General features: G+C 41.4%; 1 protein-coding gene across 3 annotated transcripts in view; it reads left to right on the top strand.

The window, feature by feature from the left end:
- Positions 1–11,679, top strand: part of oxsm (3-oxoacyl-ACP synthase, mitochondrial) — a 35,159-nt gene extending 23,480 nt beyond the window's left edge. For all 3 annotated transcript variants that reach the window (XM_041185074.1, XM_041185073.1, XM_041185072.1), the window contains exon 3: positions 11,249–11,679. In XM_041185074.1, the coding sequence (XP_041041008.1) occupies positions 11,249–11,651 (403 nt within the window). In that variant the 3' untranslated portion in view covers positions 11,652–11,679. The remainder of the gene's footprint in view (positions 1–11,248) is intronic.
- The last annotated feature ends 6,707 nt before the right edge of the window (positions 11,680–18,386 follow it).

Raw genomic sequence — 18,386 nt, 5'->3', positions numbered from 1 at the left:
ATGCTGAAGGCTTTTTCACACACTTGTAAAATCTTAAAAACACCTTCCCTTACACACAGCCCTTGCTCCTTCTTTATACATATCTTTCTCTTTGAATGCAAATACCCATTGGTTCACTATGTCTTTGGACTTTATCTCCCTGATAATAAAACCCTCTCATAGTGCTAAGCTTTACCAGTAAGCTTTGGGAAAAATAAACACACTGTTTCTAAACTTCACCTGGCTAGGTGACACATTTCACCCCTCCTTTGAAAACAATCCAATCTGGTTTTTCTAAATTCAAATATTCCCTTGACACCTACGTTTCTAAACATCATCACGTTTATCTAATTAACATTTCAAACCTAACCTCTGTTCTTAGGTCAAATCACCTAGACTAGCTGCCTCTAATTCAATTAAATCTCGCACACAAACAGACACATCGCACTATTACTCTATTTTACAATAAATTCCAATAACATTGAGAATTATTATACAATAATTCTTGATATCTGTGTAACTTTTTAGTAATTGTAAGGTTTTATTAGGTTTATTAGCAGTAGTAAAGCTTATTGGGAGTAGTAGCATTTATTTATGAATTAATTAAGAAAATTAGTTAACACATGGAGGTGGCAGGGTAGGTTGTGTGTTATGAATGCAGTGTGTGGAAGTTCCTGGACACCTGTGTGATCCAGGACAAATATGTCCGTAGCAAGTAACTGAGGCGTGAAGAGCTATGGCTCAGGTTCATTGAGCTGGAGGCTGAGCTGCAGACACTGCGATGTTTCAGGGAGGGGAAAATTACCTGGATACTTCGTTTCAGGAGGTGATCAAACCTCTTAGGTTCTTCTGATTTGGTCAGTGGTCAGGGACAGGAGGGTGTGAATGCGAGTGAGGCACGAAAGGGGATTGAGAAGGCAGAAATGCAAGAGCCTCAGCCCTTGCAATTTTCCAACAGTTTTGATGTTCTTATAGCCACTTTGGACGAAAGCAGAGGCTGCGGGGTGGATGAGCGAACTGACTATGGCACCATGGTACATGAAGCCATTCAAGTCAGGGGAGTTAATAGGAATATAGTGGTAGTAGGGGTGGTAGTATATTCAGGGGAATTGGCATAGTTCTCTGCAGCCAGGAACGAGAGTCCAGAAGCCTGTGTTGCCTGCCCAGTGCCAGGGTTCGAGACATCTGCTCAGGGCTGGAAAGGAACTTAAGTGGGAGGGGGAGAATTTGTTTGTATTCATTCACGGGATGTGGGTTTTGCTGGCTGGGCAGGATTTACTGCCCATCCCTAGTTGCCACTAAGAAGTGGGTGGTGAGCTGCCTTCTTGAACCACTGCGGTCCATGTCATGTAGACACACCCACAGTACTGTTAGATTGGGACTTCCAGGATTTTGACCAAGCGACAGTGAAGGAACAGCGATATACTTCCAAGTCAGGATGGTGTGTGACTTGGAGGGAAACTTCCAGGTGGTAGGTGTTCCCATCTATCTGCTACCTTTGTCCTTCTAGATGGTAGTGGTTGCGGGTTTGGAAGGTGTTGTCTAAGGAGCCTTAGTGAATTTCTGCAGTGCATCTTGTAGATGGTACATACTGCGGGTATTGTGTATTGGTCGTGGAGGGAGTGAATGTTTGTGGATGTGGTGCCAATAAAGCAGGCTGCTTTGCCCTGAATGGTGTCAAACTTCTTGTGTTGTGGGAGCTGCACTCATTCAGGCAAGTGGGGAGTATTCCATCACATTCCTGACATGTGCCTTGCAGTTGGTGGACAGGCTTTGGGGATTCAGGAGGTGAGTTACTTGTCGCAGGATTCCTAGCCTCTGACCTGCTCTTGTAGCCACAGTATTTATACAGCTAGTCCAGTTCAGTTTCTAGTCAATGGTAACCTGCAGGATGTTGTTAGTGGGGGAATCAGTGATGGGAATGCCAGTGAACGTCAAGGGGTGATGGTTTGATTCTCTCTTGTTGGAGATGGTCATTGCCTGGCACTTGTGTGGCGCAATTGTTACTTGCCACTTGTCAGCCCAAGCCTGGATATTGTCCAGGCCTTGCTGCATTTGGACATGGACTGCTTCAGTATCTGAGGAGTTGCGAATGGTGCTGAACATTGTGCAGTCATCAGTGAACATCCCCACTTCTGACCTTATAATGGAAGGAAGGTAATTGATGAAGCAGCTGAAGATGGTTGTGCTGAGGACACTACCCTGAGGAACTCCTGCGGTGATGTCTGGAGTTGAGATGACTGACCTTCAACAACCACAATTATCTTCCTTTGTGCTAGGTAGGACTCCAACCAGTGGAGAGTTTTCCACCTGATTCCTATTGACTGCAATTTTGCTAGGGCTCCTTGATACCACACTCGGTCAATTGTGGCCTTGATGTCAAGTGCAGTCATTCTCACCTCACTTCAGGAGTTCAGCTCTTTTATCTATGTTTGAACAAAGGCTGTAATGAGGTCAGAAGCTGAGTGGCCCTGGCAGAACCCAAACTGGACATCATTGAGCAGGTTATTGCTAAGCTTGATAGCACTGTTGATAACCCCCTCCATTACTTTACTGGTGATAGAGAGTTGACTGATGGGGTGGTAATTGGCTGGTTGGATTTGTCCTGCTTTTTGTGTACAGGACATACCTGGGCAATTTTCCACTTAGCCAGTTAGTTGCCAGTTTTGTAGCTGTACTGGAATAGCTTGGCTAGGGGCGCAGCAAATTCTGGATCATAAGCCTTCAATACTATTGCCGGAATATTGTCAGGCCCCATAGCCTTTGCAGAATCCAGTGCCTTCAGCCATTCCTTGATATCACGTAGAATGAGTCGAATTGGCTGAAGACTGGCATCTGTGATGATGGGGACCGAGATAGATCATCCACTTGGTACTTCTGGCTCAAGATTGTTGCAAATGCTTCAGCCTTATCTTTTGCATTGATGTGCTGGGCTCCTCCATCACTGAGGATGGGAATATTTGTGGCACCTCTTCCTCCAGTGAGTCGTTTAATTGTCCACCCCCATTCACGACTGGATGTGGCAAGACTGCAGAGCTTATATCTGATCTATTGGTTGTGGGATCGCTTAGCTCTGTCTATCGCTTGCTGCTTATGCTGTTTGGCACGCAAGCAGTCCTGTGTTATAGCTTCACCAGGTTAACATTTCATTTTTAGGGATGCCTGGTGCTGTTCCATGCATGCTGTCCTGCACACTTCATTGAGCAAAGGTTGATCCCCTGGCTTGATGATAATGGTAGAGTGGGTGATATGCTGGGCCCTGGAGTTAGACTGTGTTTGAGTACAGACTGTGTTTGAATACAATTCTCCTGCTGCTGATGGCCCACAGCGTCTTATGGCTGCCCGGTCTTGAGTTGCTAGATCTGTTCGAAATCTATCCCATTTTAGCACACTTTTAGTGCTATACAACACGATGGAGGTTATCCTCAATGCGAAGGCGGGCCTTCATCTCCAGAAGGACTGTGCGGTGGTCACTCCTACTGATACTGTCATGGACAGATGCATCTGCGGCAGGCAGGTTGGTGAGAATGAGGTCAAGTATGTTTTCCCCTCTTGTTGGCTCCCTCACCACCTGCTGCAGACCCAACCTAGCAGCTGTGTCCTCTAGGACTCAGCCAGCTTGGTCAGTGGTGGTGCTACCGAACCACTCTTGGTGATGGACATTGAAGTTCCCCACCCAGAGTACATTTTGTGCTCTTGCCACCCTCAGTGCTTCCTCCAAGTGATGTTCAACATGGAGGAGTACTGATTCATTAGCTGAGGGAGGGCGGTTAGTGGTAATCAGCAGGAGGTTTCCTTGCCCATGTTTGACCTGATGCCATGAGACTTCATGGAGTCCGAAGTCGATGTTGAAGATTCCTAGAGCAACTCCTTTCCCACTGTGCCGCCACCTTTGTTGACCCTGTCCTGTCAGTGGGACAGGACATACCCAGGGATGGTGATGGTGGTGTCTGGGATATTATCTGTAAGGTATGGTTCCGTGAGAATGACTATGTCAGGCTGTTGCTTGACTAGCCCGTGAGACAGCTCTCCCAATTTTGGAACTAGCCCCCAGATGTTAGTAAGGAGGGCTTTGCAAGGTCGACAGAGCTGAGTTTGCCGTTGTCGTTTCCTTTACCCAGGTCATTGCCGGGTGGTCCGTCTGGTTTAATTCTTTTTTTTAGACTTTGTAGTGGTTTGATACAACCAAGTGGCTTGCTAGGTCATTTCACAGGGCATTGAAGAGTCAGCCAGATTACTGTGGGTCTGGAGTCACATGTAGGCCAGGCCAGCTAAGGAATGCAGATTTTCTTCCCTAAACGACGTCAGTGAACCAAATGGGTTCAGTTGTCCAGTTTTCTGTAAGAATCCAGGTGTCATGGTCAACATAGGTATCAACAACATAGGTGAGACTGGGGAAAATGGTAAAAGTAAAATACTGCAGAAGCAGGAAATCTGAAACAGAAACAGAAAATGCTGGAAAAACTCAGCAGGCCTGACAGCATCTGTGGAGAGAGAAATGGAGTTAACACTTCGAGTCCATATGACCCTTCTGTTTTGAGGGGGCATGAGCATCTAGTGGCTTAATTAAAAAGCAGAACCTGGACTATTACTGGAGCCATGAGCAAATTGGCATAGCTTAAATCAGATTGTCATTTGGTAGTACAAAACTTGAGTATTGCTGAAAAAGGAGACTTTTTGTCAAAGCTTTTCATCTTGCACTCATCAGGACAATTCACAAGAATACCAAATATAAAGGAAATGAGAAGAGAATGCTGATTGGTTGGCAAGTAGACTCTGGTAGTAGCATTACCATGGAGAATCCACTAGTTGATGGTGACTGACAGTTAACTGCCAAGCATTGTTTGATATTTAAACCAGGAAGCTTGACTCTGATTGGTCAAAGCATTGCCCTGAGGAATGAACCAATGAATGGCTGTCACTTATTTTGTTTAGCTGAAACAGGTGCAATGTGCGTACATATTCTTTTTGTCTGCAAAGAACAACGCCTTGTGTATTAATAAATGTAGCTTCCAGTACACACAGATGCGCCGCACTGTGAGCCCGACTGACAATCTTAAATTGCTTGTTAGCATAATTTTTAGTACACTGAGAATTATTTAGCAAATGTCCAATTGCAGAATCACATCTAATGTTGGACACTGTTTTGAGTTTTGCAAGCATGGTCTGGTTGGGTACGGTCTGTACCTTGTTCGTTGTGAACAGCGGAAGGGACGTGATGTTTGGCACAATCTGCCAGTCTTTGGGATATACAGCCTACATACCTAGCATCACACTGACACTGAAATTCATGTACTGCATTACTCATTTGTATGATAGGCAGAACGTCTTTTTGGCTTGATGGCAGCAATGTTATTGCCTAGTAGCAGTGCGAAACAGCTAGCTTCACCTTTTGCTCAAATTTTTGAGATACCTTGCCCTTCCAGGATAATCCGAGGTAGACTGGGCACTTTTCAGGGCTGAAAATGACGGTCTTAGGCCTGTTCATGAGTTTGCGCGATATACAGCACAAATGATCTGATCAGGATAGCCATTACCCTGCAGGATGCCTTTAATGCGTGCTATTTTGGCATCAATCTTCTATGGTGAGCAAATGGCTCGGGGCCCTATTTACCAGGTTGCCGATAAAGCCAACCTTATAGTGCGTGGAACTGTAAGATTTCCCAATCTGTATGTTGACCAGTGAAGATAGTCTTGCAGTACACCATGGTAGAGTGCACCATGGCAGATTTCAGAGTCTTCTTGCAACCAATCAGCACTCTCTTTTCAGACAGTATAAATTGTTGTTCTCTTTACATTTAGTATTCTTGTGAATTGTCCTCACGAGTGGAAGATGAAAAACTTTGACAAAAAATGTATTTGTTTTTAGCAGTAAATCAGATTAGAGTTTTAAATGTGTAGCTCAAAGATTGGTGTGGAAGAAATGGGTTTCAATTCATGGGACATTGGCACCGGTACTAGGGAAAGTGGGAGGTGTACAGCTGAGGCAATCTTCACCTGAACTGTGCTGGGAGCAGTGTTCTGGTGCATTGCATAACTAGGGTGGTAGAGGGGGCTTTAAACTAAATAGTGGGTGTAAGCGATCAAGTGAGGGAAGATGTGATCAGTTAAAGAGAGGACAAGTCAAGAGAACAGGGTGGCAACAAGGGAAATGATAATCAGAGCATGGCAAGAAGGGACAGATCACATAAACTTAAGAGTGCTCCAGCAGATAAGGCTAGAGGTTATGAAAATAGTAATTGACAGTTCAAATGGAAACAAATATGTATGACCTGATATCCAATACAGAAACATGGCTGCAAGATGACACAAGATGGGACCTGAATACTCAAGGGTACATGACATTCCGGAAGGACAGGAAGCTAGCAAAAGGTAGAGGGCTAGCCTTGTTATTTAGGGATGACATTTGTACATTAGAGAGAGATGAATTTAGTTCTAAGGATCAAGATGTAGAATCAATTTGGGCAGAGATAAGAAACAGTAAAGATAGGGAGTCACTTGTGGGAGAGTTTATAGCCCTCCCAGTAGTAACCACACTGTAAGACAAGATATACAGGAAGAAATAATAGGGGCTTGTGAAAAATATACAATGATAATCATGGGTGATTTTAATCTACATATGGATTAGGCAGATCAGATTGGCAAGGTAGCATGGAAGCTGAGTTCACAGTGTTTTCAGGACAGTTTCTCAGATGATCACATTCTGGAGCCAACCAGAGAACAGGCTATTTTAAACTTGGTAATGTGCAATGAGGCAGGATTAATTAATGACCTCATAGTAAAGGAAATCCTAGGCGGCAGTGATCATAACTTGATTGAATTTCACATTCAGATTGAGGGAGAGAAGAGTGGATCTAAGACTAGTGTTTTAAACTTAAATAAAGACTGTTGTGGGGGTTACGAAGACAGAGCTGGCTAAACTGAACTAGGAAATTATGTTAAGGGATGGGTCAGTAGGGATGCATAGAATCATGGAAAGTGAACGTCACAGGAAGAGTCCACTTGGCCTATCATGTCTGTGCCAGGATGCAGTGGCAGACATTTAAGAGACACTTCATAATACTCAGCGAAGATACCTTCCAGTGAGAAAGAAAAACTTTAGGGGCAGGATTTTTGGGTCATCTGGCCAAGTAATGGCCAGCCAGTGTGAAAGATGCGCTGAAAGGCTCAGCCTTGCTGCAGTTGGGGCGGGAGGAGGGCGAGCGCTGAAGTGAACATTGGCACAGGGGAGCGCGAAATGAAAACTCCCTGAGGGCAGAGAGCTGCCTCAGGGAGCTGAGCAATTTAAAACCAAGAAAGATGGATGTAAAAATGCAGCAAAAAATGTCCACTCTTCGGACTCACTCGCCTAAGCATATAGATAATAAAAACTCTGCCCAAACATTTTTATTTTTTTAAATTGACATCAGAATCCTCATCCCACCCTTGAATGAGGTATCGTCAAAAATCCAAAAGCCGTCTGGCCTATTTGCCCATTCGCCAACCGTAATGTTGGATGGGCAGTAAAAATTCACCGCTAATCAAAACTTTAATGGCCTTAACCGGCCTTTAATTGTCAGGGGCATGCTGCCAACTAACATGTGTGCCCGCCGACTGAAATATCGCACATTGGGATCTCGCCCAACTTCATTACGTACTATTTTACACCCAATCGGATCAGGCGTGCACCCACACCTGGGAAGTAAAATTCTGCTCTAGGTGTAGGACACAAATCCGTGTCTAAATAAGAAAGTTAAAGATAGTATCAAATTGAATGAAAAGGTGTACAATTCCATGAAGATTAGTGGCTGGTCAGAAGATTGGACAGAATGTAGAAAAACAGCAAAGAATAATAAGAAAGGAGAAATTAGTGTATGAGAGAAAGCATCAAAAAATACAAAAACAGATATTAAGAGTTTCTATAGGTATTTAAAAAGGAAAAGCATAAGTAAACTGAGTGTTAGTCCTCTAGATAATGAATCTGGGGAATTAATAATGGAAAATAAGGAAATGACGGATGAATTGAACAGATATTTTGCAGCAGTCTCACTGTAGAGGACACAAATAACATCATAGAAATAATTCTGCATCAAGAGGTGTAAGGGAGGGAGGAAATTAAAGCAATTCCAATCACCAGGGAAAGGATACTGACAAATTAAAACTGACAAGTCCCTAGGTCCAGATGGACTTCATCCTTGGGTCTTAAAAGAAATGGCTACTAAGATGGTAGATGCATTGGTTGTAATTTTCCAAAATTCCCTAGATTCTGTAAAGGTCCCATTACATCGGAAATAACGAATGTAACACCTCTATTCAAGAAGGGAGGCAGACAAAGTAGGAAACTATGGGCCAGTTAGCTTAAGATCTGTCAGGGAAAATGCTGGAATCTACTATTAAGGAAGGAGGATATAGAAAATTTCAATGCAGTCAGGCAGAGCCAACATGGTTTGGTGAAAGAGAAACTATGTTTGACTAATTTGTTTGAGTTCTTTTGAGGAAGTAACAGGCAACGTGGATAAAGGGGAACCTATGGATGTGTAGTTAGATTTTCAGAAGGCATTTGACAAGATGCTGCCTCAAAGGTAACGACACAAAGTAAGAGCTCATGGCCTAGGTAACATCATGGTTAGAGGATTAGTTAGCTAACAGGAAACTGAGTAGGCATAAAAAGGCCATTTTGGGTAGGAAAGATGTAACGAGTGGAGTGCCACAGGGATCAGTGCTGAGGTCTGAACGATTTACAATCTATATCAATGACTTGATGGGACTAAATTTGCTGATGACACACATATAGGTAGGAAAGTAACTTGAAAGGAGGACATTAGGAGTCTTTTTTTCATTCATGGGATGTGGGTGTCACTGGCTAGAGCAGCATTTATTGCCCATCCCTAATTGCTCTTGAAAAGGTGGCGATGCACTGCCTTCTTGAACTGCTGCAGTCCATGTGGTGTAGGTACACCCACAGTGCTGTTAGGGAAGGAGTTCCAGGATTTTGACCCAGCGACAGTGAAGGAACGGCGATATATTTCCAAGTCAGGATGGCGAGTGGCTTGGAGGGCAACTTCCAGGTGGTAGTGTTCCCATAGATCTGCTGCCCTTGTCCTTCCAGATGGTAGTGGTTGTGGATTTGGAAGGTGCTGTCTAAGGAACCTTGGTGAGACCCGGCAGTGCATATTGTAGATAGTACACACTGCTGCTACTGTGCGTCAATGGTGGAGGGAATGAATGTTTGTGGATGTGGTGCCAATCAAGTGGGTGCTTTGTCCTGGATGGTGTCAAACCTCTTGAGTGTTGTTGGAGCTGCACTCATCCAGGCATGTGGAGAATATTCCATCACATTCCTGTCTGTTTTTGCTCTTGCTATTTAATTTTATTTAATAGCCTATAGCCTGAGAAGCACACTCTGTCAGATTTTTATTTACGAACATAAGAAATAGGAACAAGATTAAGCCACGTGGCCTACTGAATTTGCTCCAGCATTCAATACGACCATGGCTGAACATCTACATCAACCCCACTCCTTGGTGCCCAAAAAATCTATTGATACACTTATCTTCTAAACATTCGCAGCCCTCTGGGGTAGATGATTCCAAAATTTGACACCCCTTTGAGTGACAAAACTTCTCATCTCAGTCCTAAATGGCTGCCCCTTGTTCTTGACTTGGCAGCTAGACTCTCATCATGACAAGTCTGTTAAGAATTTTATATATTTCAGTGAGGTACCCAGAATTCAAATTCACAACAGTTCAGACTAGGTTCAACTCCTGCTTTCTGGATCATTTTCCCAGGTATCCAGTAACATCCCCCATACACTACTAAACCTGTTATGATATGGCAGGTGGTATATGCCAGGCTCACCAAATCCACAAGGGAAACCCGGCCACGCTATCACAATGATTTTGCAACTTGTATTTATTATGAGAAGGCTGGTGCATTGAAGTCAGAAGTAATGAACCCACTACCACCTTTAGAGATTTTAAAGATTAAATTAAAACATTTATTAACAAAAGAAGAAAAACTTAAACACACACAAGATTACAGTTACTCAGTTATAACAGTTCCCAAAATTTCTACTTAACCAAACTCCCAACTACACACCCGCTTTAAGGCAACCGTCCAAATAAATTCCAAATTTATAAAGTCATCCAGCAATATTACCACAAGCACCCACTGGACAATGGACTTCCAAAGACTTTTAACACAACTTTGGTTACTGGAACAGCAAACTTCTCCAGGGTGGCTAGACACTTTTTCCCTAAGTCTGTTTCACAAAGTCACCTTTCAAGATCTCATACAGCCACACCTTACACAGCCTTCCATCCTTCATTAAATAGATTTCTGCATTTTTGATCTGTAAATCCCATTGGTTCAACTTGTCTTTAGAAGTTACTTTTCCCTGAATATACCAATCTTTCATGTTACCATTATGGCCAGCGCTTTTGGGAAAAATCAACATAATAACCTTGCTTTGTTTATCTTGCAATGTTTATCAAACATTGTCCTTTTGAAAATCAGACACCTCCATTTATCTAAAAATGCACATTTCATTCACACCATCTCTGCTGAGACCTCACCCTAATTTACTCATCTCCATTTCAAATGCCTGTTTTATACCTCACTTCTTTGATAATTTAAATGTTGCAGTCTAGCCACCTCTAGTTTAATTAAATTAGCCACACACACAGAACCATACACACACACATAAGTCTGCTTTAAGTATCCCACAGTCATATTAGGAAAGGTATGATAGTTCCTATCAAATCTGACATTTGTTTGTCAGAGAGACTATGAGGCATCTTATATTATTTTAATTCATCAGTCATACAATAGGCTGATTGTTTACCCCAGACATACTATATAATGGAATACTGGTTTCCGGGAACCAAGGACTGCCAATGGGAGTGGACCTTTGCGCTGGGTATGAGTAAAAATGTTTGGTGAGTGCCTGAATCATGACAGCCACGAACAGTTAGTTTATAAAAACCTTTTGCAGTGCCAATTAAACTAATACAATATGATTTTAAGGGGGCATTAAAGTATGGCACATTGATTAGTGCCACACTTTGTAACCTACATTACAGTGCTTAATGATAAATAAAAAGCATACCTACTTGGAAAGTATAGCAGGTCCAGAAGCATATTGGAGAGAAATACAGATTAACATTCCATTAGTGAGCCTTTATCAAATGCATACCATTTCATGCATTCCCTTGTAGGTTAATATTTTTATTTAATCTTGGTTGAGGCTTATGTGAATGTAATTTTGCATTAACTCTGTGATTTTTCTCAGGTGTATGTCTGCTGCAATGAATGATGCTGGAGTAACACCAGAGGATATTACATATATCAATGCCCATGCCACATCCACACCACTAGGGGATGCAGCTGAGAATCAAGCCATCAAGAGATTGTTTAAAGAGCATTCAGAATTCCTTGCTGTTTCTTCCACTAAAGGAGCTACTGGTCACCTCCTGGGGGCAGCTGGAGCCATAGAAACTGCATTCACAGCACTGGCGTGCTTTCATGGGATCTTCCCTCCTACTGTGAATCTTGACAAGACAGACTCAGATTTTGATTTGAATTATGTCCCTATGATAGCTCAAGAGTGGAAAACTTCAAAAAGACGTATTGCACTGACTAATTCATTTGGATTTGGAGGCACTAATGCAACACTCTGCTTGGGGAGTGTCTAATTATTTTTATAATAAATAATTGAAAGTTTGTGCTGCTTAGTTCTACATTTGGGAAAGCACATAACATCATAAAGAGCTGCAAGTGGCCAGTCCATATGTGTCTACCAAAGAAACTCCCCAAACTCCACCATCATGACATAAAGATATGTTAACAGCCTTAATTAGCAATGCTGTCCTATATAGCTTTATTTATTTTCTCATTGGCAGCAGCAGAAATCTTCATCCATGAACCAGTAAGGCTAAAAATGAGTTTAATGCTTCGTGTTTATTATAGGACATTTTTATTAAAACCTGTGGGTGAAATTTGTAGGTTTAAAAAAATTCATATTGAATGTTGTTTTGAGAGTGAGGGATGTCTGATCTGTGGAATGGAGCACTTTCTTAACTTGGGTATCAAGCACTTTCAGGTCAGGTATGTTGCATCTACCAACATAGCAAAGCACCCTCTGTCCTGCTTAGCAATGTGCTGCTGCTCCAAACTTGGGAGCCACCTAGCTGCACTAGATCAGTACATTTCAATCCCCCCATCAACTATCATAACTTTTCAATCTTTAGGAAAAATGACCAATTTAGTAGCAAATTAATTGTAGATTTGTCCTATGGGTATACACCCACTTACAAGTTAGTTGCCTAAACTCATTTCACATTTATAAGGTCCCGTCGTCTAGAATTTGCCCAAAATGGGTTATGATGCTGTTGAGCTTTTTTAAAAAAAACCTCACATCCATCTGTGGGCTCGAGGGACTCAAAGGTTTCCTTGGTCTGCTTGTTTGCATTCCTGTTGCTGCAGTTATCAGTGTCAAACCTGTGTAAGCAACTGAACAAGGTCATGCAGCCTGTAAAGAAAGTCCAGCCTCCATTCTTCAACAGCAGACTGGAAAGCAGTGGGAAACTTCAAACAAAATCAGAAAATGCTGGAAGTGTGTAGTAGGTCAGGCAGCATCAGTGGAGAAAAAATTTCACATTGTCCAAAACTTTAATAACTTCACTGCATAGTTTATGAATATTTTTATAGAATAATGATAATTTAAGTGGTATTTGTTCCTAGATTGCAGTGGGACAAGGACCCATCCAGAAGAACACAAAACTGCAAAAAAAAAAATTGTATAGAGTTAACAGAATGGAACTTAAGAGAAGATATCACAAAGGATTCAGTAGGTGGCTGTTATGGATAAACATTTGATGCTGGTAAATGGCAATTTCTTTCCATTGCCACTGAAGTTGGGTTGGTGGCCAGAATTTTCTCAGGTGGGGTGTCTCAAGGTATGGCCTGTTGGACTTGTTCCTGCACCCTTAAACTCAGATTTATTTTTGGTCTGTAAGTTGCCAGAAGTGTGAGCTGATATTGATGCAACGAGGGCAACAGGACATTTGGATGTTGGAAAACAACTGGACAATGTGGTGTCTCCTTAACCAATGAGATTTAGGTTTTGTGAAATTAATAGCAGAAAGAGAGTGAATAAGAATCAGAAAGACTTGCATTTATGTAGTGCTTTTCACAACCACTGGATGTCTCAGAGTGCTTTCTAGCTAATGAAATGCCTTTTTTTGAAGTGTTCTAAAATGGGAAATGTGGCAGCCAATTTGCATGCAGCAAACTCCCACAAACAGCAATGTGATAATAACCAGATAAATCTGTTTTTTGTGATAGTGATTGAAGGATAAATATTGTCCAGGGCACTGGAGATAATTCTCCTGCCTTTCTTCAAAATCTTTTAGATCCACTCAAAGACAGCACTCCCTCAGTTCTGTACTGCGGCATCAATCTTGATTCTGTACTTCAGTCCTGAAATGGGACTTAAAAAAAACACAACCTTGTGACTCAGAGGAAAGAGTGTTATAAACTGAGAGATGACTAAGACTACAAATTTTCTACAAAAAGAAATAAAAAGAGGGAAAAAAGACAGGAAAAGTAAGAATTTTTTTTAAAATATTACACTTTCATCTCCAACAACAATTCATTATATGCAGGAATGAGACTCCACGTTTTTACTTGTTTGCTTGCTGGGCTAAAGAGGTTGATTGGCTGTCATTAACAATTATAATGTCATTCAAATAGTTATTGCGCTATTAATTACTAGACTTAAACTTCCGTGGTGATTGTGTAAATCGAGTAACATGAAACTCACGTGGTGGTTAAGTGTGAGGTAACATTTCTGCAAATTGTTATGATCTCAGCTGGTGTTACCACTGGACAAGATCCCAGGGTGGAACCTGGCTTGATAGATCCTAACTTTTACTTTTTGTTTAGAACCATGGAGGGGAGCTACTGAATAGAGTCACAGGAGTCTGTTGATGAAGTTTTAACAAAAGAATAAAACATTTATTAAACAAGGAAAAGATAAGCTATAGTATACTTCTACTTCACCCACAACCATACCTTTACAGATATTTACATAAGGATAACACAAGTTACAATTACTATCTTACACTCTAATATTCACAGTAAGTACACAGTCCATGTAAACCAATAGGTGACCTATGGTTGGACACCCCACACTCAGAAATTAAATGACAGGTGCCACCCAAACCACATGCTATAGATCTCTCATGAACTCCCCCCTCCCCACCCCCCCCAATCACCTCTGCTGATGCTTGTCATACCATGAGCCAATTGATCTCAGAGAATCCCACTTTCTCCTGAGTGTTTCCAATCTCAAAGTTCAAAGAATTCGCTTTGGAATCTTCTCCCAAATGTTATAATCCCAGCTGAGGAAAAGCTTGATCCCTGTATGGAACTCAGCTTGATGGATCCTATCTTAATTTGTTTCTTTAGATAGGTGGAAAGAGGCTACTGAACAGAGTCATTGAAGTAAGCTCATGAACTTTTAATAAAAGCATAAAATATTTATTAAACAAGATTAACTATATTACAATACTCATTCACCTTCAACCATATAGTTACAGATATATAAGGATAACACAAGTTACAAAAGCTATCTTATATTTTAATGTTCACAGTAAGTACAGTCCATGTAAACCAATTGGCAACTGGTGGTCAGACACACCACATCCGAAACCAAGTGACAGGTGCCACCCCAGACCGATGCTATGGGTTGCTCTCCAACTCCCCCCAGATGCTTGTCACATTGTGAGTCAACCATTCTCACTGAACTCCATCTTTCACATGAGGTTTTCCAATCTCCATTCTCCAAGAACTTGCTTTGGAATCTTCTCCCAAACCAACACTTTCTTTCAGATGCCTTCCACATGAGTTCACCTCCAGGGTTTCAATCTCTCCTTCTGATGGTCCTCTTTCCTGGATCACCACGTGCATTCAAGCTTCACCTTCCACGCAATATCAGATGCTCAGCCATACTGACAGAACACCACCAATTCACATGCCCGTAGTAAGGAGTCAGCAACCTTTGCTGTCTCCTCAGATCTTCTGGCTTCTCACAAACCCATTTTGCCTTTATTCTGCTCCCCACTGCTTTCTGTCTTCAATTCAGAGTCTTTCCCTCAGCTCCTTACTTTAATTTCACTGAACAGGATCGGTTTCTGATTCCTGTTCTGTTCCTTGACTTAACTGTCTTCCTGGGACTTTCTTTTGTCCCCACTCCCTGATTTTTGGGAACTCTCTTCTGTTCTTTTGGGAAATCTGCTCTCTGCAATTCCCTCTCCTGTCCAGCTTCCTCACCCTGTGGTATCCACAGACCAGCTGAACTCAAACTGCTTTACTGTTTCTCCCTGTCTCTCCTTGTGGGCCTCCCATTGCGAGGTTTTTCTACTTTGTTTTAACTTCGCTAAACCACTTCAAGGGTCACAAAACCTCATTAAAAAGCAGGTGTACAAATAAACCCACAGACTTGCAGGCAATATTCTAAATGAAACTAGATCCAAGTTTCACTCTTTTAACTCAAAAAGAAAGATAAATTAAAATTAAAGCTATACCTTGTTCCTCACACACAAATGCACATAACTTACTTAAAACTATCCGTAGTTCCTAACAAAAATAATGGTAGAGTGGTGCGTATCATCCAGTAACTTGTGGAGATTCACAAAACGTGGTCTCTTCCTTTCCACAAGTTGCTTGCTATTATTCATGCTATACTCGATGGAGTTTAGAAGGATGAGGGGGGATCTGATTGAAACTTACAGAGTACTGAAAGGCCTGGATAGAGTGGACATGGGGAAGATGTTTCCGTTAGTAGGAGAGACCAGGACCCGAGGGCACAGCCTCAGAGTAAAGGGAAGACCTTTTAGAACAGAGTTCAGGAGAAACTTCTTTAGCCAGAGAGTGGTGAATCTATGGAATTCATTGCCACAGAAGGCTGTGAAGGCCAGGTCATTGAGTGTATTTAAGTCCGAGATAGATAGGTTCTTCATTGGTAAGGGGGTCAAAGGTTATGGGGAGAAGACGGGAGAATGGGGGTTGAGAAACTTATCAGCCATGATTGAATGGCGGAGCAGACTCGATGGGTCGAATGGCCTAATTTCTGCTCCTATGTCTTATGGTATTATGTCTTATGCTGTTATTTTCTCAGAAAAATCCAGTCCAATGGCCCCCACCACCAGTAAGAGTCAGTTGCTATTGAGTAAATGGAGCAGATCATGTATTACATGATGAACTATATTTTATTTAATTTTTCACAAGTTGTATTTTTATAACAATATTATTTATAACTTATTATAGATATACTATATTAATGCTGAACTTGTCTATTAGGACAGTTTGATTGTAGAGATATTAGATCCAAATCCAATCCTGTCCAAGTGCCAGGTTCCTAGAAAGGCTAACAATCATAATCTCAAATCCTCACGAATAATTTCCTTTTGTTAGCCTCAGGTGACACTGATGGCCTTTCCTGCTGTTCTGTCTGAGATCTGCTAATTGAATAGAGGCCAGAGACTCTTCTGGGCTGTATGACACACCTCATAATGCATTACTGGAGCCAATTTTGGCTCTCAGGTACATACATAATTATGATAATGTTCAAACTGGATCTTACACATAGCACTCAGCTATTCTGACATTTATAATGTATGATATTTGGATGCAAGTAAAGATTTGACAGCACAAAATAAATGAAGAAGTCAAGGCAATGCCATGTCTTCACAGCAGCTGTAAAAATACATGTCTTATTGTATAATGTAATTTGCTTTATTTATTTATTTAACATATACAGACTTGGCATGTAATTCCAGCCATCTTAAGGGCATTGTTATCACCAGCATGCCTTCTACATAGGACACCATAGAGTTTAATTACTGAGCAAGACCCAACAGTATGAGACATGGTTTGTATCTGTCCACAAGGACTTTTGTCATCATCACTAAGGCCCAATGAGTTAAGTCTTGGGAAGCACTCTCACTGCAGTTCCAAATCCAAATTGGGAAAGGTCAACTACAATGTGGCCAATTGACAGTTTATAGAATTGGTGCTGAAAAGGGCTGGTTTAAAGGAGCATTTGCTCTCCATTCTTCACGACAGTGAGTAGATAGGAAAAGTCAAACAAATCAAAAATGGTTGAACATATTGGTATGACTTTGCCCCTTTAAGTGCATCCTGTCTTTAAATGCTTCATATTGTAACCAGTCTTGGTCTCCCTTGACCCCATCTCATAAATTTCCTGAACCTTCAAAGATATTCCCAAATACTAGTAGGAATCAAAATGTGTGACACCCAGCAATAGGATAATCAGTTAACCTGAGGATTTCTGACTGTCAGTGATCGATTGCGGGTATTGTTAGTTATGAGCCTAAAGTAGCAACATTGCAGCAGAATAAGCTTTCAGTCCAAATTCGGCCTGAACCCAACCCAGATGGGCCCAATTGTATTGGAACAGAGGTCAGAAAGCCTCTTCTCCCACATTAGACCAGCCTCCAGTGTTACAGCAGGTCTTCTGTAGGCTGGATGGGTTCCTGGGATCAATTCCTTTCTTTTTGATCTAGTTGTTGCTAGAACAAATTAATTGATGCAGCACCATCTGCCTTTCCTGGAAATCTATTCTACGTACTTGTTAGCTTGAGCAGGGAAAAAAAGATGCCTGAATTCTTTCTTCCTTGAGTTTTTTTGTCACTTTTACTGAGATAACATAACTAATTGGGCATAGAGTTCAATGATTAGAGAAATTGGAAACAGATGAACGACAACATGATGAAAGAGCTCATGATCAATATTTACTTTCCCTGCTATAATATGGAGCCATCCTGTCTGAAAGTGTAACATCTCTCAAACAAGCAAGTTGCCCAGATGGGGTTGAGTATGATTCAATAACTCTGATCTCAAATGATTTAAATGGTCAGTGTGTAAACTGATCATCTTTCTAATGAAAGCTTTTGGAGACCTGATGACCATTTTAAATACTGCAGTCAACCTGAATCTGTATATGAATACGCAGACTGCCAGTTCAAAGCAAGATTAGTCAACCCTTCCAGGTGAACTGTTCTAATTAGTGTTAAATACAAAGTTCAGTTAGTGGTAGTTAACATTGATTACTGTTTATTATTAATTATTGAAACTGCTTCACCAGGCAGTTGAATGAGGAAGAAGAATCAAGGAAGGAGATAAACCAACCATTGTTAACGGAGGAAGAAAGGACTGTATCAAATTGAAGGAAAAAACATACAATGTGGCAAAGATTAGTGATAAACCAGAGGATAGAGACAGTTTAAAAAACTGACAAAAGATGACCAAAAAATAATAACGAGGGAGAAAATAAACTTTGAGGGTCAACAAGTAAGTAATATAAAAATGCACTTTAAATCTTTAAATATTTAAAAAGGAAGAGA

This window comes from Carcharodon carcharias, chromosome 3, assembly GCF_017639515.1.
Source record: "Carcharodon carcharias isolate sCarCar2 chromosome 3, sCarCar2.pri, whole genome shotgun sequence".
NCBI classification, from domain to species: domain Eukaryota; kingdom Metazoa; phylum Chordata; class Chondrichthyes; order Lamniformes; family Lamnidae; genus Carcharodon; species Carcharodon carcharias.
The sequence above is the reverse complement of the archived record's forward strand: the minus strand, read 5'-3'. Positions and strand labels throughout refer to the sequence as shown.